General features: G+C 47.0%; 1 protein-coding gene across 2 annotated transcripts in view; it reads right to left on the reverse strand.

Moving 5' to 3' along the window:
• Positions 1-2078: 2078 nt before the first annotated feature.
• The window catches only part of PRDM2 (PR/SET domain 2), a 44294-nt gene continuing 22969 nt past the window's right edge, over positions 2079-23403 (reverse strand). For both annotated transcript variants that reach the window (XM_048518966.1, XM_048518967.1), the window contains exons 7-9: positions 9876-9983; positions 4660-9112; positions 2079-3547 (exon numbers count right to left, since the gene is read on the reverse strand). In XM_048518966.1, coding sequence (XP_048374923.1) covers positions 3535-3547; positions 4660-9112; positions 9876-9983 — 4574 coding nt within the window. In that variant the 3' untranslated portion in view covers positions 2079-3534. The remainder of the gene's footprint in view (positions 3548-4659; positions 9113-9875; positions 9984-23403) is intronic.

The following is a 23403-nucleotide window of genomic DNA, read 5'->3' on the forward strand; positions in this document are numbered from 1 at the left end:
GCAGAATAATGCACTTTCAATCCACTTTCACAATTGTTTGCAAGTGGATTTTGCTATTCCGTACAGTAAAATCCAGCTGCAAAGAGGATTGAAAGTGCATTATTCTGCATGTGTGGAAGGGGCCTCGGTGAGTCTGCCCTGCACCAGATGGAGTTGGCACTTTGTCTGGTGGGCTCTCTGCAGCACCCACATTTTCTCATCCTTAGAGGTGTTAGCACCTGGTCCCAACACCTGGTGTATGACAGGTTTATCATGAGGTGACTATGAGTGCAATGTTGCCCACTGACATCTGTCTGGAGCCCATTGAGTGTTTTTAGAAAATGGGCAAGGTGAGGGGGGGGGGCTCTTTCCTATGAAGGCTTCTGACTGGCTATGCAGATATCAAAAACATTACTATGGGAGAAGCTGCCACCGTACCCCATGGATCTTCAGTCTGTGACTGAAGGTGAGCCATGGCAGCCATTTTGTGCCTGTGACCCCCCCCCCCCACCATTTTGTCAGAATTCCAGAGGCACTCTCTCAGAGTTGGGGGCTCCTGGTAAGGATTAGGTGCAAGGCGAAGATATATTTTTTTTATGTTTCATCGGTTGTGGATTTTATTGTATTGTGGTTTGCAGCACTCTGGGTTGTTTCATTTTTAACACTCAGTTTTTATTGCTGATTGTTATTTTTACTGACTGTTTATTGAACGGGTTTTTAACGGCAGGTTTTATGTGGAAGTTGCCTGCGAAGCCTCTGGCTGGGACAGGAGGTATCGATTTGCTAACTCACTAAGCATACAGAAACCTTTTAACGGGGGATCTAGTGTTGGGTCAAACTCTGAAGGGAAATCGAATAGGGATTTTCGCTTTTAAATTTTCCCGTCCAGATCATCTGCAAAGCGGAACAGCGGGTTGGCTGGGAGGGCTGGCGCAAGGTCCCAAGATGACCCAAAGCCATGAATACCGCCTCCCACAATTGCAGAGTTAGCAGCCATACAACCATGGGAAATTCCTGTAGCAGTTGAAGCTGGGTGCCGATTCTGTTCCAGGGCCCCTTCTACCCCAGGCCCAATTTAGATAATTTTGCACCTATTCAGTGGGCATTCCACAAAACAACATTGCCCGTCTATTTCCAAAGCAGATTATTTTTTTTAAAAAAATATTTATTAAATTTCTAGAAAAAGTAGCACAGCCTTATTGCAACGATCCTCGGGCCAATGGAGAGAGACCCCTTCCACCACCATCCCATGAGTTGGTTTCGCAGCCATCCCTCAATGCTGGCTCATGCCCGGTAGGCGATCCTGAGCCAACCATGAGACAGCGATGTGACACGGCTGTCAAAAAGGCTAATGCAAGTTTTGGCTGCTTAACAGTAGAGCAGCGCCCAAGGCATGAGAAAGACAGCGGGTTTTTATTTATTCAGAGTATTTCTCCGCTGCCTTCTCGGGGCCCTGATTGAGGCAGCTTACAGTTTTTGAAAAACCACATGAAAAGACAAGCCATTGGACCCAAGTGGCATTAAAGCGACACTATCTTTATCAAGCCCGCTTGCCTCGCAAGGGTGCATAGTGGAATGGCGCTTGTAAATGCTGGTTGAGTTCTTTGGGCTGGGACATGACAAAGGGATCGTTATGAACCACACAGCCAATACTTGGTCTACGTGGCTTTCTGGTAGCACACGAAGGCTACCAAAAGTAAATACTGGCCTTTAAACCTTTCCCAAATATTTAGCCTCAGAGTCCATGTTGGTGAGCATGCTAGACTATGCCTGGGGAGACGCAGGTTCAAATTCAGGCTGGCTGTGATGATTTGCAAGCCATCTAACTGGAGTCAGTTTTTAGGCATAAAAAGGCAACTTTTTTCACAGTTTTAAGGAACAGTACTTTATTGGTTACAGGCATAGAAAAGTCCCGATGTAATCTCAAATCTAGGTGGTTGTTACGTGCTTGTAAAATGGTCCTTCCCCCCACCCTTTAAAAGTGCACAAAGGGGTTTTTCCCAAGGGTCACGGTTTTTAAGACACGCCCTTGCCTTCTTACTTGTATTTTAAATATCTCCAACGATGCCACATTTGAAAGCAACAACAACCCCCTTTGATAGGGAAAATTGAAAATTTTAATGTTTTCAGTAGAAGAGACTTTTGGGTCATTCTCCAACAAACCACGGATAACAGCAAAACTTCAATACAGGGACAAATCTCCAGGTTAACACCCCTCCCATTTCCCACCCAACAAGCAACCTCCTTTGCCTCAAATTAATGTAAAAAAAAAAGATCACATATAATACAATTGAAGTGTCCAAAGCAATTTAAATAATTTTAAATATTTTATTATTTTTTTCAAACTTGCTACAAATGCTTTATACAATTGTTTGACATAAGAGTCCCCATGAACCAAAAAAAAAAAAATCGGGAAAAAACCCCCCTAGGGAATGATAGTGAAAGGGGTCGGTGTTAAAGTGGCACGAATTCACCAAACGATATTAAAAACTACAAATTTTAAGAGGTAGATTACTTTTTTTTTTAAGTCAAGGACAAATAAAATATGATAAAGTAAATATGGTGAGGGGGGGAGGGGGCACAAATAAAAACTAGCCATTTTTCTTCGTGGACTGAATTGGTGTCTACTTCCCTCAAAAATAAAAATGTGTGTGAAAACTATCCGTTTCCAGAAAGTAAATCTTGCTTACCAAACTAGGGGAAAAAAAATTGTAGCTCTTAAGTTATCAGGTACAGATACATCCTCCAATCCAACCATCGTTTCATCTGTGTGGACTCGTTGTGCTATACAGGTTTTATGTGGTGAATAGGTCCTTAAGAAAACAAGCTGTGGACAGCGTCCGCTTTCAGAGGTTTTGGAAACGGAGGGCGTTACTTGGGCTACACTAATATCTCTCTGTGCCTGCCCGGCCCCATCGTCCTTGGGGAGAAGGGACAGCTGCATCTCAGTCTGACGCCCTGCCTAACTCCACCCCAGCGCTGAGCAGGAGGAGAGTTTGGAGAAAGCTTCCTCCGCGCAAACCTTCTCGCAGTTTAAAGCAAAGGCTCTGCAGTGACTCGATATACAACCAAAAAAACCCGGACCTTTTTTTTTTCTTAGTGCAGTTAATGTGTCATCCCGGAACATCCTGGGACTTTTCCAAGGAGAGTAGAAGCCAGTTCTTTTGCATACTTCTGCGTTATACCGTTCCTCGCTCTTTTCCGCGCCCTTCCACCAGGAAAAAAAGCAAAGAAGTAGCAGCGCGAGCCATGAATTCCGCAGCAGGATTCGTTCGCTGCACTTGCATAACAGAAAGAAGATCGGGGTGGGGGGAGACACCCATGTACCCTCTTTCTCTCTCTCCCTGCAGCGATGTAATCCTTTAGCTTGGCCAAGCACATCTCTGGCACAAGCAGTCTCATGCCTCGCGGGGATGGAGCGGTCAGCTCTGGCTAGGTCTTTTAATCCTGTCTGATGCGGCTGCTGTGGCCGCAGAATTTGCCCGCTGAAGCCGACGGCCGAGCACCCCCATCTTCACTGGGATAGAAACTTCCTTTCAGAGGTTTGATTTGCAGCTACAGAAGGTTCCTGGAAGGCAAGAAACAAAGCAGGGAAGATTGGCAAAGCTGGATGAAAATCAACGTTAGCAGAATAGAAAATAAAGGGTTTTGGAGAGGTAGTGCGGTGCAGTGGTTAGGAGTGGCAGACTCGAGGACTGGGTTCAATTCCCCACACATGAAGCCTGCTGGGTGACCTTGGGCTCTCTCAGATCTCTCTTAACCCACGTGGAGGCAGGCAATGGCAAACCACCTCTGAATGTCTCTTGCCTTGAAAGCGCTACAGGGCTGTCATAAGCTGGCTGTGACTACAAGGCGCCTGCCACCACAAAGGGTTTTCAGTCGGACTTTTAATCCACTGAGTACAGTTCTGGCTTGCTCGATGCAGCTTTAAAAGGTCTCAGCACTTTCCAACGTGGAGTCATTTTAAGCTGGAGTTGGCACAGGCTGATGTGAAAACAGATGCGCTGCCAGGGACCGATCAGCCTATGGGTTGCCAACTTCCAGGTGAAAGCTGGAGATTTCCCGGAATTACAACTGATTTTCAGATTACGGAGAACAGCTCATCTGAAACAGTTCCTGTTTGTTTCCTTGCAAACAGCGCAGCGAGCAGGTTTCTATGGGTCCTAACAAAGCACCACCTCAACCCCTTTCCCCTTTCCCACTAAAGCGTGTGACTGTCATCCACCTTTGAAAGAAGCCATGAAATGAAGAAGAAGAGTTTAGATTTATACCCCCCTCCCCTTCTCTCCTGCAAGGAGACTTAACGGGGCTTACAATCTCCTTTCTCTTCCCCCCCCTTCCCCAAAACATACACCTTGGGAGGTAGGTGGGGCTGAGAGAGCTCAGAAGAACTGTGACTAGCCCAAGGTCACCCAGCTGGCATGTGTTGGAGGGCACAAGCTAATTTGGTTCCCCAGATAAGCCTCCACAGTTCAAGTGGCAGAGCAGGGAATTAAGCCCGGTTCTTCAGAGCAGAGTGCACCTGCTCTTAACCACTACACCGTGCCGGCTCTTAAGCAATTTCTTTACCTTTTTAGGTACTTAAATCTAGCGTTGTGGGGTTAAGTTTGTTCCCCTCTTTCGTTTGCGCAACCTATTTTTAAAGCCAAAAGTGATGGTATCAACATCAGAGAAGCCTACCTGAAATCTTTTAACTCCTGCTTTGTGCTAGCTTCTTCCTTCTTGCTCTCCGGCGAGTCTGCACCGGTTGCCTGCTGGAGGCTCCGTGTGACGGGTCCTCCAGTTCTTTCTCTCGACTTTGCATTAAACCGATCGGGCTTTTTTTTGTTGGCAGCTGACGACTTGCTGGCCAGGGCCACTTTGTTCCGTTGTATCCGGACATGCAGCTTGCGGGATGCTTTGCTTGAGAGTCCGGGGGAACCGTTCTTCGAGACCCCCTTCGGCTTTTTGCTCTCTGCCGGAGGAGCTTTGGCCACCCTCACCGGGCTGTTGTTCCTCGGCGCCAAGGACACACTCGGCTTTTTGGGTCGAATGGATGGCAGGAATTTGACGTTTTGCTTCAATTTGAAGGGTGCCGCGGGCAGCTGAACGGGTGCGGGCCCAGAGCTCCGAGCTCTGGTCTTGCCCAAGTGAGCCTGCATGCTTTGCATTTTGATCTCGGCATCCGCCGTCCGTCGCCGCTGGTTTCCACTTTTGTCGCTGCCAGGAGAGGAAGCGGCGCTCTTCTTTTTAGTGTTCTTTTTAGAGGATGGGGAAATGGCTTTTTTGGGACAGCTATAGGAGGCATGCTTGTTCAAACTGCCGATGTACGTGAACTCTCTGTTGCAGTAGGGGCAGATGTGAGAGCTCGGCTCTGTGCTGTTCCTCAATTCCGCCTTCTGCTGGGATTTCTTCTTTTGCAAAATGGCTTTCTGGACCAGCTGATTCTTCTTCTTCAGTGCACTGATCTTGAGTTTGTTAGACGACATCCTGCTCATTTCAACGCTGAAACTGAGTTTCTTGGGCTGCCCCATGCGCCTGAAAGCATTGCTCGCAGGACCCGGAAGAATGACCCCATTTTTCGGGCGCACTGTCTGCTTTAATGGCACAGGATTCTTTTTCGGTGTATACCGCTTCTTGTCGCTGGCTGAAGCGCACGCCAAGATATGCTTATGCAATTCGGGCATGTTGTCGACACTTTTCCCGCACTTGGTGCAACGGATGGCAGTGGTGAAAGTTTGTGGAATATTGTGAGTGGTGAAATTGGTGGCGGTCGCTCCGATCCCGTTCGGATTGCGGTGGTGATATTGAAACGGAGGGGGCTTAAAACTGGGGTAATGCTGGTTGAGCCCCATGCGGACATCGGGATCTTTAGACTTGACCCCTGAAGCCATTATTTTGATGGTGGTATAAAGCTCTTCAGAAGAATCGTTGAGGTCTTCCTCTTCTTCCTCTTCCTTAGTTGGTTCAGCAGATTCATCAGGTAGGATCTGAACGTGTTCAATGTTTGCTTTACTAGGATCTGTAAAGTTTTGCGGCCGTAGAGTCCCGCTTTCAAATTCACGGTGGGAGCACTCTTTGTCGGGGTGGAGATCTCGTTGATGCTGCTGCAAATTGCATAAAAAGGCAAACTCTTTCTGGCAGACGGAGCAAACAAAAATGTTCCCAACTCCGTGGAGCAAGAAGCGATGTTCGGACAATTCCGTTTTATCCCGGAAAAGCTGTACACAGAATTCACATTTGAAGGGCCACTCTTCAGCATGAACAGAGAGATGTTTGGTTAGGTCTTTAATGGAAAGGAAAGGAGACTCACAGACATTGCACACAAAGTTTTTGTTAAACGTTTCCTGAACAAGACTGGCTTCGTTGGAGCTGTGCAGGTCTTCCCTGGGCTTTTGAAGCTCGTGTTCCATGTCCTCTTGTTTAAAAGACAGGATGGGGACAGAGTTGTCTGCATTATCGCCAGGGGAAAGGACTGAAGAAATTGCAGAGAGGGGAGGAGGGGAAGGAGAAGAAGAGGAAGAAGAAGAGGAGGAAGGAGAGGACGACGAAGAAGAAAAGGAGGAGGAAGAGGACGACGAGGACAGATTGGGAGGCCCAGGTGAAGCACAGCTGAGAGGCTCTGCGGAGGGAACTGGCGATGCCGACATGGTAGGAGAAAGGATCGGAAGAGGGGACTGAGCAGTGGCATTGGACAGGGGAGAGGGACATGAGCTAGGAGTGATGCTAACATGTTCTTCTGGCAGAGGTGAAGGGACTGTAGGAAGGAGAGGAGGGGGTGGAGTGGGAACCTTTAACATGGGAGGGCAGGGGGGTGGGGAGGGAGAATTGGTTGGCGTCAGGAGAGGAGGAAGCTGGCACGAAGAAACCGTAGATGCTGGAGGTACAGATCTCTCAGCAGAAAGGCTACAGGAACTTGACTCAGAAGTCGGCTCGGGAACCGCAGTGTGGAGTTGGGGCTCCAGATGAGTTTGGGGAGATAAACTCACACTCTGGCTTTGATTAGTTTCTGCTGCCGAATTTTCCGAGGCCGAATCGGTCCCGTTGTATTCGTTCAGAAGAACCTTCTGCAACATGGACGTGGTCGGTTTCTTCTTAATGCCACTACATGCCTGCTGTACCAAACCGACTTCCTTGCTGTCCTTGGATTCGGGATCTAGGGGAGGCTTTTTATGCATGCTGAGATCTAACACCGATTCCCACGGAACCTGGGCCTTGTTCTTGCAATCTGATCTTTGCTTGACGCTGCTGGATAAATCTAAAGGCTGCTGGTTGCACACGTTGCCAAAGGGAGGACTGGCTGTCCAGTCCTTCGACACTTTATATTCTTCTAAACAAAGAGGGCTCATGGTCTCTTTTTCTTCTCGACCTGACAAACTCCACGCGGGAGAACTGCTATGACTTTCCACCTTGGGTATTTTTGATCCTAACACTGTGTCGTTCCAGAGGGACTTCCCCTCACCCACTTTGGTGTAATCCCGTAGGGACGGACTGTGCTGCGGAGAACTGGGAGGGGAGCTGGTCCTTCTTTTGAACCTGCTTGAGGCTGTGGGCAGAAGAGGTGGAGATGCGGCCGGAAGTCCCCCCTTGGGGATTTCAGTGGAGGATGAGGACGATGATGGGGGCGATGGAGCTACCTTACTGCTGTCCTGAGTCTGGAGAAGTTGCTTCAGCTTAGACGACAAGTAAATACTTTTCTCTTTGGGGAAAGACAAACTGTCGGCTGTCGATATGGTAAGGGGAATGGTCAACGAGCAGAGTGACGTTATCGGCTCTGGATCGACTTCCGTTTTTATCTTCGGGAGGAGAGGGGGACTTGTGGTCCTCCTCTTTTTAGGCTCACTGTTGCTACCGAGCGGAGACTCTTTCTGGACATCAGTCAGATGTGTCTGTGTGGCCTTCGCGCTGGAGGAGATCTCCACCGTCACGGGGCTGAGCAAACAGTTTATTCCGTAGAGCTCTGCTGAGCTCGATTCCATCTCGATCACTTCACAATTGCTAGTGCTACTGTTGGACGGGATCTTACCATCAATATAGTAATTGAGATTTTCAGATATGTTATTGGAGACATCCATAATGTACACGTCATCAGCCTCGGCCTCCTCCTCGAGGTCTGTGTTGGCTACGTACACATTCTGGGATGGTTGGGTTTGTTCTGCCGGAACTTGCGGCTCCTCCGGTTTTCTTCGGACGCCTTTGGGTATCAGATGACGCTCGTGAACCCGCCGCTGATGCCTGCGCATGTTGGTGTGAGTTCCAAACACTTTTCTACAATATTTGCATGGATGCAATTCTTTGGGTTCCCTGCTTTCTTCAAGAACCGAGTTTGATGCTTCTTGGGAAATCTTACTGTTATCCAAAAATGTCAAGTCTTGCTTGGCGTTAGCTTCCTCTTTTATGTCGTCGTCTTCTGCACTCGTTCGGGTTTTTGCACCCCCATCAGACAACGGCGCTGAAGCAAGTGTTGACAACGACTTCTTTTTCGGGCCGGCCTCGTGACGCCGCTCGTGCCTTCGCCGGTTGATCTGAGTGCCAAAGGCTTTGCCGCAATAGCGGCACTTGAAAGCATGGCTAATGGCTGATATGTGGATGTGCATGTGACGCTCCAGTCCTTGCTTAGTTGTGAATTTCCTCTCACAGTGTTGACACGGGAACATAAACGTTCCTTGAATACTGCCATTGGACTCCTCCTGATCTTTAAGAAATTTCGGCATGGGCTTTTTCTTGGGGGAGCTTTCCGGTGATTCTTCAGATATGCTGCTCTGCTCTTCCACAGACTCGAGCTTGTCTTCACACAAAGACATGGTCTCCATCTCGGGGATTTCTTTAGGCAAGTTCACATCATCTTCTTCCTCTTCCTCTGGCTGCTCCTCTTCTTCCTCCTCCTCCTCCTCCTCCTCCTCCTCTTCCTCGTCATCATCATCTTCCTCCTCCTCCTCCTCCACTTCCTCGAGCTCTTCCCTCTCCTCTAGAACTTCTGATTCGCACATTTTTTCTTCTTGTTTCTCTTCAGTCATTGTAAGTGGCTCATTGGCGGGACTAGAGATGACCAAGTTTGGAAGTGTGTCCTGATCTACCATCTCTTGGATCACAGCAGTCTGTTCCAGCGACAGCACAGCTGAAACGGAAGGACTTGCATCCTCCTGTTTACGGTCTGATTTTTTAAAAAGAAAAGGAAACAAAGAATATAAAAATGTACAGAGTGTTTACACACAAAAACACGTAAACATTACATATATTTATATTTATATATTTATATAATGCCTTGCATTCTCCCTCCTCCCCTTCAGAAATCTGTGCCACTGACATAATACCCTTGACCGAAGAAACACCCTTGACTGAAGCATGATACACTCCTATCTGGGATAGTTGTCCTCTTCCACCAAGTGTGCAGCTTTGGAAAGGATGTACATGGAGCAGTAAGGAAGGTAGGGACGCCCACCTAGCCAGCCAGATCAGCCAAATCAACCCCGGCGATCAATGGGGTGATAGATGTTGCAGCCTGATCTCCCTCACATGACATCCCTCTCTCTTGCAATTTTAAGATGTAAGGGGTACAGCTACATTTTATTGGGTTATATTTATTTACTAAAATAGCCACAGTTGGCACTGGATTATTTCTCAGTGGACTTGGATAACTCCTGACGCCAGAAGACAGCGAGGCGGCCCCAAAACACCTGGAGGAGAACATTCGAGCAAGACTTGAAAGCATTGAATATTGCATGGGAAGACACTGAAACACTCGCCCAGGACTGGAAAAGCTGGAGAGCACTTGTTGCCCGATATTTTACTTAGCATGATGGATTTGATGATGATGATGATGATATGATGATGAGACTCGGATTCTAAAAAATTAACTTTTAGCATAAATTAAAGATACACACAACCCGTGTACCAGGTTGTGTACCAATCCTTACCTTCTTTAGGGTCTCTCATATCTGCAGGAGTAATATCTGAAACGGTCTTCTGGTTTTTGTCTGTTGCTTTCTTTCCTTTGTTTTTTGCCTCTTGGGACTTTTTCTTCCCTGAGCAAAGGACGAGAATAACAAAAAACATAAAAGGGATTTAACTTTTAAAGCAGTGCTGGTTTTTTTTGGTTTGTTTTGAAATGTTACCTTAACTGAATGCCAAATGAGTGGGAGGGAGAGAGGACATTTTTTAAACAACAATTTAGAACGCTCTATTGCTCTTTCCAAGACACTTTTGTCCCCAGCTCTTAGTTCATGGTCTGAAGGCAACTACAACAAAAACCGAGTCAAATAACAAAACAATCAAATATGTCAACATCACTGTAAAACCAACTGTGAGGCAAAGCACAGAGCATGAGCACAAAACCATTAACAAAGTTTAGGAGAGGAATTCAATGGAAGACCAGGGAACACATAACATATTGTTGCTTGGTATATAAAAATCAAGCAGGACTCCTGAAGAGTGGCATATAAAATAAAGTTCAGTTTCACACCATTCTTCTCCTGTAGCTACTATTTTCTGCCCCAGCCCTTTGTGTGTATTTGGTCCCTCCAACTTTGTCCTCTCCCTTGCAGTTTAGATTTTTAAAAAACAGTAATTTAAGGTACTTATATTCTGTCCTTTAGCTACAGTCCTCATGGCAGTATTACCTCCAAAACAAAATACAGGAAAATGCTGAAAAACAACCAATGAAACAGCTAATTGCAGAATCATAGAGTTGGAAGAGACCCCAAGGGCCATCAAGTCCAAATCCCTGCCACACATGAATACACAATCACAGCTCCCTTGACAGATGGCCATCCAGCCTCTATTTAAAAACCTCCAAAGAAGGAGACTCCACCACCTTCTGAGGCAGCATATTCCCATGGTCAAACAGCCCTTACACTCAGTAAGTTCTTCCTAGTCTTTAGGTGGAATCTCTTGTCCTGTGCTCTGAATCCATTACTCCATGTCTCTGGAACAGCTGAAAACAAGCTTGCTCCCTCTTCAACATGGCATCCTTTCAAATATCTAAACATGGCTATCATCTCCAGAATGTACATGCCTGGCTCCCTAAGGAGCTCCTTAAAGGACATGGATTCCAGACCTTTCACCATTTTGGTCGCCCTCCTCTGGTCTTGTTCCAGCTTGTCAATATCCTTCTTGACACAGTATTCCAGGTGAATACAATAGAAGAATTGGGGTAGGTGGGAATCAATCAGCAGATTCCACGAAAGGTCACGGAACTACTTCTAGCTGGCACTAAAGACCAATCAAGATAAGTTCTAGTAGGACAGAGAAGGAATTCCACAAAGGAGGCACCACCAAGAAAGCCTTGCCTCAGTTTGCCACCCACCACATCTTTGAAATACAGTTAACCCTTTCCAATCACGGTTTTGATATATGGCAGGTTGACATAAAAAAGAAAATGGGAATTTCTGGACAGTTTTGTGGAAGCTGCAGACGATGCACAAAGGCCAGCAGATGACATAGAAAAAGTTTAGATGCTCAGAAATGCATAAAATGTACATATAGTATTGGATAATATCAACATATTTTACTTTTTAGTACCAGAAATATACACAACTTCTTTTTTAAAGTTAAAAGAAAAGAAAAAAATCAGACATTCTCTGATACAAAGGAAGGGCTAAAAAAATTTATGCAGGTTTCCTCAAACCAACTTGAGGTCAGTCAAGTTGCCACAAAATCAGAGTGACGAGCTCCGAGCGGCATGTCCCTGTAAACGTGTGTTCGGGGCCAGTGGCAATCTCAAGGCACTTTCAAAGGCAACTCCATGCAAGAATCCAGATGTCACAAAGACATAAGATCAGTGGCCGGATCTGTCAAAGGCTTTCATGCCCGGATTCAACTGGTTGTGGTGGGTTTTCTGGGCTGTGTGGCCATGGTCTGGTAGATCTTGTTTATTTATTTATTTATTGCTTAAACTTTTATACCGCCCCATCCCCGAAGGACTCTGGGCAGTGTACAACACAAAATATAAATATAAATAAATTATTAAAACCATTAAAACAGCGATAACAATAAAAAGGCGTCCGCCAACCCCACTTTTAAAATTCTCCCCGGGAAAGGGAGGTGGAGGGCGGCGAGTCACAATAGATGACGGGCCCAGATGTAAGAGCCGACTGGGGGGGGGGGGCACCGTTTCAGCGGCTGGACCCTCCAAAGCGTCTCGGCAGACACAACTCCGCTTTTACAGGCCCTGCTTGAGAACTGCGTTAAGGTCCCGCGAGGGCCCTAACAGCTCAGGAGGGAGGGTGTTCCACCAGGCCGGGGCCAGGGCCGTAAAGGCCCTGGCCCGTGTGGAGGCCAGCCGCATCATTGAGGGGCCAGGGACCACTAATAGATTGGCCGCTGAACGGAGAGGCAGTGCCGGGACATATGGGGTGATGCGGTCTCGAAGATACGAGGGTCCCAGGCCGCGTAAGGCCTTAAAGGTCAGCACCAAGACCTTGAAGATGTTCCTAATGTTTCGCCTGCATCTGTGGCTGGCATCTTCAGAGGTGTATCACAGAGAGAAGTCTGTTACACACTTTGTCACTGGGGTAGGTGGGAACCAGACATAGTGTGTAACAGACTTCTCTCTGTGATACACCTCTGAAGATGCCGGCCACAGATGCAGGCGAAACCGTTAGGGACAAGATCTTCCAGACCATGGCCACACAGCCCGGAAAACCCACCACAACCAGTGGCCAGATCCTTCGCCATCAGGAAAGGGCAGAGCTAGCAAACCAAGGCTGTGCTGAGGGGAAAATAAGTCTGGCTCTCACTGCCACTTTGACATGCCTGAATAGCACTTGATCCAGAAGTACAAGCACACAATGAAAGTTTAAGGGAAACAACTCCACACTAAAGAGACTTTACGCTCCTACAGTAACTGGGTTCTTGTATGGATCACAGAGAAATCACAACATCCGGAAAAGCAATACGGATGCTACCTATTGTAACTGCGGAAGTTGGCATAGTGGCAAAAAGCATGTAAACCAGGCAACTTTCTGTAAGCGTATTTGCACTGCGTGAATTATTTTCATTGTGTAATTAATCCAAATCATCTTGCGGTAGAACAGGACGAAGGCACTTAATTAGAATTGTTCTGGGTTGCACAATCTGTTTTGCATTGGAAGAAACTGAGCCAGGCAGATTTTTTTTTCCTCTTTGAAGTTGTTCCAGTAATGCGACCAGATAAGAGAAACTGGGTCTCCAAGTACTTGAAACGAGGGAGAAAAATGGATTTCTAAAGATCCTGGGATAACTGTACTACCCAGGAAAGGAGAATGAAGAAAGGCGCTTTGGATCCCCAATGGGAGAACAGGTAGGGTATAAATGAAATACATGCATAAATACAGTAAAGGATTTCCTATTCCGTCTTTATGGAGTATTTTACTGAGAATAAAGTCAACTGTACATGACAATACAGGATTCCTAGCGAGGTAAAAGGAGTCTGCCTTTTTCTTTTCATTCAATGCTGCCTTCCTCTCTCTTAGCCCTCTGCAATCAAGACAGAAAAAACAACCTGATGTACTTGGGTTTATGTAGTGCTGCAAGACCGCCCCCACCCCCATCCTAACTCGCAAATTAAGTAAAAATGAGCATGAGTGGGAAGGAAAAAAAACAGCTGGTTTATTGCAAGTGAAAAGCATACAGTTGCAAAGTCACCCAAACGACACAACACAGGGCACCGAGTTCTCACATCTAATCTTGTGGAGCCTTGTAGAAAGGAAGAAGAATTGGATTTATATCCCTCCATTCTCTCAAAGGGGCTCACAAACTCCTTTCCCTTCCCCCACTCATAACAAACACCCTGTGAGGTGCGTGGGGCTGAGGGAGCTCCGAAGAACTAGCCCAAGGTCACCCAGCTGGCGTGGGTTGGAGCGCACGAGCTAATCTAGTTCACCAGATAAGCCTCCACAGCTCAAGTGGCAGAGCTGGGAATCAAACCCGGTTCTCCAGATTTGCAGAGTGCACCGGCTCTTAACCACTACATCACGCTGTCGATACTTCGAATGACACACAGCCAGACACCCTGGACGTCTCGCGCTTCACATCCACCGTGCTCATCAACTGTGCTTTTGTTTTTGCGTAACCTCCGTCAAGAAGCATGAGAGCTATGATGAACTGCAACACTGTCCTTACTTGTGAGGACTTCATTGGCCTTTGGAATTGAACGCATGAAGCTGCCTTATACTGAAACAGACTATTAGACCATCAAGGCCAGTATGGTCTGCTCAGATAGATAGCGGCTTTCTGGGCTCTCAGGTTGAGGCCTTAACTGGAGATACCGGGGATTGAATTCTGCATGCCATGGAGATGCTCCACTACGGAGCCCTGATTCTTTTTTAATAGACCAAAATGGCTACCTGCAACTTCCCAGTTTTAAGAGTTGCCTAAGCAACGACCATGCCTCCTACCATGTAGATGAACATATCCAGGTATCTTACACAAAATCACCAGCCTGTTGAGCTCAGCACTGCCTCCGCTAACTAGCAGCAGCTCCCCAAGTCTCAGATGTCAGGGATAGGTCCCTACATCGAGATTCTTTAACTGGAGACACCAGGAATTAAACATGGGATTCAATTCCCATATTTAATGCAAATGGTTCTTTCTCCCACCCTGGACATTCCACAGGTATGTGTACTCCACTTGCTTTACTACCACCAGATCCTCTGAAGATGCCAGCCACAGGTGCAGGGGAAACATCAGGAGAAAATGTCACTGGAACACGGCCATGCAACCTGAAAAACCCACAACACCCTAGTGATTCTGGCTATGAAAGCCTTCCACAATACATTAAATATGGGATGCTCAAATGCAGAACACACAGTCGTTCATTGCGCCCACAGCCCTAACCCCCAATATCTGTTTGGGAAGGAAGTTGGTATGTTTTGCCCTTCGTGGCTCCTGTTCTTCGTGTGGCGTACAAAGTGGGGCATTTTCATGCCAGACGTAACAACCGCATTGTTATGTGACGCTGTGTGAAATGCAAGGTAGCTAACGGCTACTATGCAAATAAGTCGAAAAGCAGAAACCAAATTGAACAGGTTAAGGATGGAACAGGCATTTTTCTCCTTTTTCCTAGTTCTAAGTTCCTTACAGTTTCTAAAACCCTGAGGTAGCAAAGAAGAGTGGATCTGTAATAGCTGCCAACTGGATGAGACTTGACGTACTCAAATAGAGAGAGAAAAGACTCACACTAATGAAAGACAGAAAGTTACTATAAATCTATCCAGAAAATGCAGCTTCCTTGGGGTGGGGTAGGGGGGAGGAATCCCCACCATACGTCTTGTGTTATGAAAATATGTTTGGGAAAATACACAACCACGTAGCACAATATCGCAGCAACAAGAGCTGATGAAAGCATACAATCCTTTTAAAAAGTGTGCTTGAAAGTTCCTACAGCCCATTCCGAGCACAACAGACACACCCCAGAAAGTTCCTCATGAGATGTGGATCCTACGCCTGAGAAAACCGAGGCTCCCCACATTTCACAGTGGTTTGGTGCATGACCCCACAGAGGAAGCTTCCCCATGGTCCTAAAAATTTATGTCTGTTATAGTGGAGCTCATTTAGTTTTGGCTCTGGAGCACTGCAGTCAGGAACAGTTTCTAAAGTAGACATATACTGGGAGGGAACGGAGACAATGAAGGGATAGGACAACAGGAAAGAAAAGTACAGGGAATCGAGAGGGACTGGGATGAAGGAAACCAGGGTGTTCTGATTCACTCCCAACAGAAAACCAACTACAAAAAGCCAAGTAGGAACAGGCCCAGCTAGACTTGGGGAATGACAGAAAGCCAACTATGAACAGGGACTCAGCTAGACCTGGGGAACGACAGAAAGCCAACCAGGAATGGGGGCCCAGCTAGACCTGGGGAACGACAGAAAGTCCACTATGAATAGGGCCCCAGACTTGGAAAACTACAGAAAGCTGGCTGAATGGGGGTCTCGCAGGACCTGGGGAAGTAAAGGTGTAGGTGACTTTGAGAGACTTCAGAGGCTGCAGCAGAAACAAAGGTTTGAGATTTCCTTGTGAAAGTGGGGAAGATGTTCTACTGCAGGCAAAACATTCTAGGTTGCCCAGTGAGTGAGGTCTATGGCTCTTGGTGAGTCAGTCATGCCCTCCTGCCCTTTCAGTATCTATACATAAGGTTTCCTTGGATTCCCATTACTTAATGTTGGCTGCTTTTCCCTACATCTCTACACCTCCCTACATCTGCACCTCCTCTAATCTACTTTGCTCAGAGCAGGTTTTTTGCTTGGGAACCAACAACTGCACGGGTTTAAAAAGCCTCTAGAGAACCGAGAAGGTCTTCGAAGCTGCTCTGCTATTCCAAACACTAGCTCTGGAATTAGGCCTTTGTGACCTTAACGCTGAATTACCCAGGAAGAGGTGATTCAGATGGCAGCTGCTCTGACGCTTACTAAAAACAGCCAGGATGACAACTTGAGTGCAACTGTAACTTTAGAGCCGCCGGATCAGTGGCTGAAAAGCAAAGTGGAAACAGCCAAAGCTTTTGGGCACCCTTTGCTTCGATGCTCCTGATCCCCCTCCCTGGCCGGCTGCATGAGCAAAAATCTTTGCTCACACCACGGCACCTTCAAAAAAACCCATTAAGCTTATTCCTGGGCAAAACTGATCATTCTAGCAAGACAGGAACTTGGACAGGCCAAGAGGTATGGCCGGCACTCTGAAATGCTGCACAAAGGGCCCTTTTGCACTTGCAGAATAATGCACATTCAATCCACGTTCAGAATTGTTTGCTATTTTGCTATAAGCCCAAACAGCCCATGCTGCAAGGAAAGACACAAAAGGCCCTTTACCTCTAGCACAGGGGTAGGGAACCTGCAGCTCTCCAGATGTTCAGGAACTACAATTCCCATCAGCCTCTGTCAGCATGGCCAATTGGCCATGCTGGTAGGGGCTGATGGGAATTGTAGTTCCTGAACATCTGGAGAGCCGCAGGTTCCCTACCCCTGCTCTAGCAGGTCTGCCTACAGAGAAAATACCCACCCTGCATCCTGTTCCAGCTTGGCAAACCCATACCCCACAGGGGCAGGAGACCTTTGGCATGCTGCAGGAGGACCTCAGAGATCTCTCTTCTGGAATGGTCGCTTCTGACAAGATTATAGCAACAGGCTGTCCTGTCAGGTTTTCCTTCTCCACTTGGCTACTCAAAAGTTAAGCTCAACTTCCCAGCATTCCTCGGCAGCCGCTACATCACGGTTCAGAGACCGGGATCTGGAATCTACTGCCATTAGTACAGGTGCCTTTAAAAGAACAGTTAGGCACATATAAGCACGCATTAAGTTAGGCACATCTACCACAGCTGGCACCATGGACGTCGCCATCTTTTACAAGTCAGTGTACCACATCAGAGTACCAGATTCTGAGGCACAACAACAGTAGGGGAGGTAGACTGATGAACTGCACTTCTTGGCCTTCTGAGGAAACTGACCGGCCTCTATGGGAAACAGAATACTGACTAGATGGCCTTTCGGTCAAAACTAAGCGGGCCTCTTCCTATGCTGCTCTTAAAACAAAGAGCTACGCATCATCTGAAAATGATGCCCATCCACCGGAAATCCACTGCTGGCAAAAGCCACGTCTACAAACCTGGGAGGAAGCCTGACAGAAGCACATGAGTGCACTTACCATCAGGTCACTGAAAGCTCCTACATGCCTGCTACTGGCAGCTGGCTCCTCCAGTTGGTCTAACAAGAAAGATACAGGAATGAAACACAAGGGAAGAGGAATGAGAACAGCGATAAAAGGAATAAAAGTGGGGGGAAAGACAGAACGCCAAATGAGTATGTGCGTGCCGACAGAGTAGAAGACCACCGAAAGTAAGAAACAGAGAACAGGGTGGTTATAGAAACCTTATGAGGAGGAAGACTTCTGCCTGCTTCAACCAATGGAGTGAATTGGGTTCTTCTTAAAAACGTGGTTGAATAGATGATCTAGAGCACAGGTGTCAAACTCGCGGCCATCCAGATGTTCATGAACTACAGTTCCCATCAGCCCTTGCCAGTGAGGGTAACCCAAGGGTAAGGTCAACAACCCACGAAGTCAGCCGAGAACTTTGATCCCGCCTTTGGAAAAATGGGATCCATGGTGCCCCAGCTCTCAGGTAATACTGGAAGGATGGGTAGACGCAACAGCTTCGCAGCGTTTTGCTTACTACGAGTGCTGTATAAGCGACCTAATTATCTTGATTGCTTGCTTGCAACCTTTCTGTAACATCAAAGTGAGAAAAACCTGCTGGTGGTACTCCATGACCCAGAGGATGGGGCAGGTGTCTAATCCAAGACGACATGAACGCATGCCAACAGCCCATGCGATTATACTGCTCCCAAGGGTAGCAAAGTCAAAAAGCCATCAGGTTACTCACTGTACTCCCTAACCAGGAAGCGGCGGCAGAGGAGTTGTTTGTAAATTTCGACAAGTCTTGTCCTGCAATCGCTGTGATGTGGGCTAACATCCCAGCAATATACTGATGCCAAAGAATATCACTGGAAGCAGATTGGGAACTGTGCTATGCAGTAGCCCTTCCCACGGGACACCCAGAAAGATGAAGGAGTTCACACCACCAACTTCGCTGCCAGGAAAAAACACTGAACGCCACCAGAAACTCACAAGACTGGGAAGAAAAAAACTCTCAGGTCTGCAGCTAAACAGCAGGAATGAAGCCCAAACCATGCAACATAATAATGCAAGCCCACTTTCCCAATTCTGGAGCCAATCAAAAGCCTCTTCTGTTAAGGCACCGCCGTCAACTCACTTCAAAATCTACAGAACTTAATTATACTTCCAACTCAAGATACGACACCTACAAATTACATTTGGCTATCGAGTCCTCCCCAAACAGGAATTCTCAGAGGCAAATACAGGCTGAAAAGGTAGTGGCTTAGATCCAAATACACTCAAGGAGTTGAATGTGCACAGTGGGATTTCTGACTTTTCATTCTGCCCCTTTGCTGATGCCATGAAGTCCGCCCCGAGTTCCAGGGAAAAAAAATGGCTTCCCCCAAGAGACAGGGGACTGCTGCTTAAGTCACGCAAAGCCCAACAGTCTTCCTTCAAGGTGTGCAGAAAAAGCTGCCCCATCCTTTGGGGCCTGGGTCCACTTCTCAGCAGTGAAGGCGCGGGAAGCTGCCATGAAAAGTTAACAGTAGGCTGAGCTTTGAATGCTCTTGCCGGGAGGTTTACGGAAAAATTCCAAGAGGATTACGTAAGCCTTTCAACGTCTTGAGAGTCTGACTACAGAATATTTGGAGCTTGACAAATTTACCTCTGCACCTGTTAAGTCTCAACGCATGCCTGTTAAGAGCGCAGCAAAAAATATATATATTGCTGTTTCCAGACTCTCCCCGTGTCAGGCTTGGAACTGCGACAAGCTGTGTGAGCCAGCTGTGTGAGCGACAATACCAAGCAGGGACTGACAGCGCCTCACAACACATGAGCAAATGAGTCTGCTCCTTGAAATCTGGAGGACTGGGAAGGAGCCAGACCTCCCCCCCCTCCCCCTCCAGGCGACTTCTCATGCTCAGAGTCACTTTGTTTTTATTTATTTTGGTGATTCATATTGTGCTCTCCAATTCCCAGGAGAATCCAAGGCAGCATATGTTAAAATATATATTGAGAGTGAGGACCCCCCCCCCCCAAACCCCTAAAAGCCACAAGCATTCACTATGAAATGCAATAAAACTCGGATGCGGCAGACTAAAAAAAGGAGCCGTGAGAAAACAAAACAATCTTTGCATGATTCTCAGCGACCTCACGCCTCCTACTTTAGAAGTCATGTCCCCAATGAACAAAGGGGACGGCGACAGAAAGAGAAAACACAACTTTAGTGCAAAGAATAGCTTGCTGTTACATCAGAAGGGGCCAACTGTGGCTTGTGTTTGCTCTACCAAGCTGGGGTTGCAAACTCATAGAGGCCAGCTATGCATTGCGCCAAAGAAGAAAATCATTTGCACATCAGGGGAGGGAGGGAGGAATCTGGACGCCAAAACTTATTCCTGATCCACTGAACCTGTAGTCGGAGGACTGGAAATGGTGCATAACAACCAACCCAGCATTATCTGGAGGTTGCAAGTTCCTGCTAGACTTGTAACAGATTGCTAATTTAGAGCGGGCAAGCATCCACAAATGTAGCGTCATTCAAGCATCATGTGAAAATGCTCCGGGAATGCTGAAAACACAGACTTAGGAGAGAGTCATGCTAGAATGGGGTGGTAAGGAGGTCCACATGGAGCATCTACCCCCTGGAGAACGGTAACAGGGAATCTGAAGCCGTGCTGTCTGTAACGGTTATTTTCTCCCACAGAAGAGACCAAGCAAGGCAGATGGAGGCTTCCCGTGGCTTCAGGCAGCAAAGGAATATTTTTCAAAATAAATAAAACATTGGAACTATGGCAAGTCCTGACCAGACAGCACTTCACTAGTTATACACTCACACGCAGCACTGGTGTAGAGCAGCAGTGGCGTAGTGGTTAAGAGCAGGTGTACTCTAATCTGGAGGAATCGGGTTTGATTCCCTGCTCTGCCACCTGAGCTGTGGAGGCTGATCCAGTTACAAAAAATTTGAAGCAAAACTTCCGGAGATGTGTGGGAGAATGCAATCCCTCTCCCCAGATATTCAAAAGTATTGTTACGTAGCCTGGTTTTACTTAAGGCAGCTATGAAATGCAGCTTGCAAGAAACCAACAGGGGTTAGCTGTCTTGGTGTGCAGGCACCAGTTGTGCACTTGTATTGACTTGGCTTGGAAGTTCCACGTTTGCTACTCTGCAGCAGAGTCCATGCTTTGCATACAGCAGGTCCCACATTTGACCAGCAGCATCTTTAGTTGAAGCATGTCCAGGTGCGGTTGGGAAAGAAGTTTCTGGGCTGCAGACATTGCAGAGATGCTGGTGCTCAGAGCAGAGATTAATTAGGTGAGATGCACCAATGGTCTCAGCTACTCACAAGGGAGCTTCATAAGTTCAATGGAATTGCTTCTGAGTAAGCAAGAGCCAGTGTGGTGTAGTGGTTAAGAGCAGGAGGATTGTAATCTGGAGAACTGGGTTTGATTCCCCACTCCTCCACCTGAGTGGCAGAGGCTTATCTGTTTCCACACTCCAATTGGCCATGCTGGCAGGGGCTGATGGGATTTGTAGTCCATGAACATCTGGAGAGCCGCAGGTTGCAGACCCCTGGGCTAGTCACTGTTCTTCGGAACTCTCTCAGCCCCACCTACCTCACAAGGTGACTGTTGTGGAGAGAGGAAGGGAAAGGAGTTTGTAAGCCACCTTGAGTCTCCTTACAGGAGAGAAAGGTGGGGTATAAATCCAAACTCTTCTTCTTCTTAGTGCACTGAGACCCTCAACCTGAGGATCCCCCCCCCCCCCCACAACATCTTCTTTGGTTGTATTCATCTAACCTTTCATCAGTAACTAACGTACCACATGCTGGGTTCGCTGTAACGGAGATGGCTTCTGAAATGTGGATCTGATTGAAGTGAAAACTAATTTGTTGGGACCCCTTCACCCATATGCAGAACAAGAAACAAAAAGAAGGGTAAAAATAAGTAAAAATCACAGGGTTTTTTGACACCATCATGGCACCAATTTAAGCTTTTATTGAAAAAATTTGAAGCAAAACATATGGAGATGTGTGGGAGAATGCAACCCCTCTCCCTGGATATTCAAAAGTGTTGTTATTCGGCCTGGTTTTACTTAAGACAGCTATGAAATGCAGCTATGAAGAACTACTATGAAAAGTGCTTTTTCAAATATCAAAACGTTCGATGACTTTTACGACTGCTATATGAAACAAAAGTTCCAATTCAAGAGAATCTGCAAAGGTGTCAGAAAACCTGGTTATACAAACAGGAAAACCAAAATGTCAAAGCCTGTTGTTAATAATTTTTTTAAAAATATTTCATTTTAGGGACAGGGGAAAGGCCTCTTCCTTTTTACCAATCCTGACTTGGTTTCTGTCAAAAAATATTGAAAACGAGGAACCCATGAGCTAACATATGCTTTTAAATGTGCATGTATAGGGAGTTCTCTCAGTCCTGACATCTTCCCCAAATTTAACCTCTGGAATAAATGACAATGTGGACCAGCTCCCTGCCTGTCCATTTAAAAAACAGCCCCCAACCTCATCAAGGCATTTACCATTAAACCCAACCCCCCACCTTCCAGCAGCATTGAAGCCTGAAAACTATGCTTGATGAGTCATCCCTCACATTGCAACATTGGGCAAGAATAAACTCCAACCTCACAACCTGTCTGAATGCTCAAATTCTTCAAAGCAGAGAGGTGTCATTTGCAACCTGATTTCACCATAAGCTCCTAGGGACACCCCGAAGCTAGCCCAACAATGTATGCAGTTTGCGGGCTTCCAACCATCCAATGTGCTTCATTTATCATCAGAGTGCATCTGCTTGCACAAAACACCATGAAACGAATGACACCAAAGGCAGCACGGGCAACCATGAAGCAGCTGCAAACACAGACCGCGCAATTTTTCAAAACCGGGGGTGGGGGTGTATTAAAGTTCTTTATACAGAAACGACCACAAAACTTCATAACACAAGTCTTCATTCTTCATTGCAAAGCTACAGACAAGGAACAGGGCACTCCCTCTTGCCCCCCCCCCCGTTACAGAGAAAGAAAATGACCCTAACGCAGTGATAGCGAACTTACAACGCTTGTGTCAAAATCGTGACGTTTCAGGTGACACGCCAGCGTTCACCAACAGCTGACAATAACCATTCTCTCTGTGGAGTGATTTCCGCAATTATTTGACATTTCTTTACGTAACACACAGCACCACATGCGATTGGAATGTATTCTCTTAAATAAATGAAGATGTAAAGAATCATTTCTCCTCGGGGGTGTGTGTGTGTGTGTGTGTGTGGGTGGGTGGGTGTGGAGTCAAGGTAGGAGCTTTCCAAATTTTTGACATGCTGAGCCCCAAAGGTTGGCTATCACTGCCCTACTGCATTATAAGAGAGAGGGGAAGGGAAGGGGCGGGTGGGGGAGTGACACATGGCAAAGTTGGGCATTTTCCAAATTTTTGACGCCTTAAGACCCAGAGGTTGGCCATCACTGCCCTATTGCGTTATAAGAGAGAGAAGATGGAATGGGGGGGGGGGGGGGGGACAGATGGCAACGCAGGATGTGTTCCTTTAACCGAAATCTAAGCTGAGCAGGCAGGCCAGTCTGGGAAAAGGTCACACCGAGTCAGACATACCTGCCGGCCAGGCACTCCTTGCTGAAAGTACCAAGAGTGACATTTCAATCTCACAAGGTGGGGGTAGAGAGATAGAAAGTTTGCCATTTTGACTCAAAGGCGCCATCAAAGGGGTCTCCTCCTCTACCTCCCTTTACCCCCACCCCAGCTCAGGATCTGGCCCTTCCCGTCCCCTCCCCTGAGCTCTGTATCAAGAGTGACATGTCAATCTCACAAGAAGGAACCAAAGGGGGGGGGGGGA

The sequence above is a fragment of the Sphaerodactylus townsendi genome, linkage group LG16 (assembly GCF_021028975.2).
Source record: "Sphaerodactylus townsendi isolate TG3544 linkage group LG16, MPM_Stown_v2.3, whole genome shotgun sequence".
Lineage (NCBI taxonomy): Eukaryota > Metazoa > Chordata > Lepidosauria > Squamata > Sphaerodactylidae > Sphaerodactylus > Sphaerodactylus townsendi.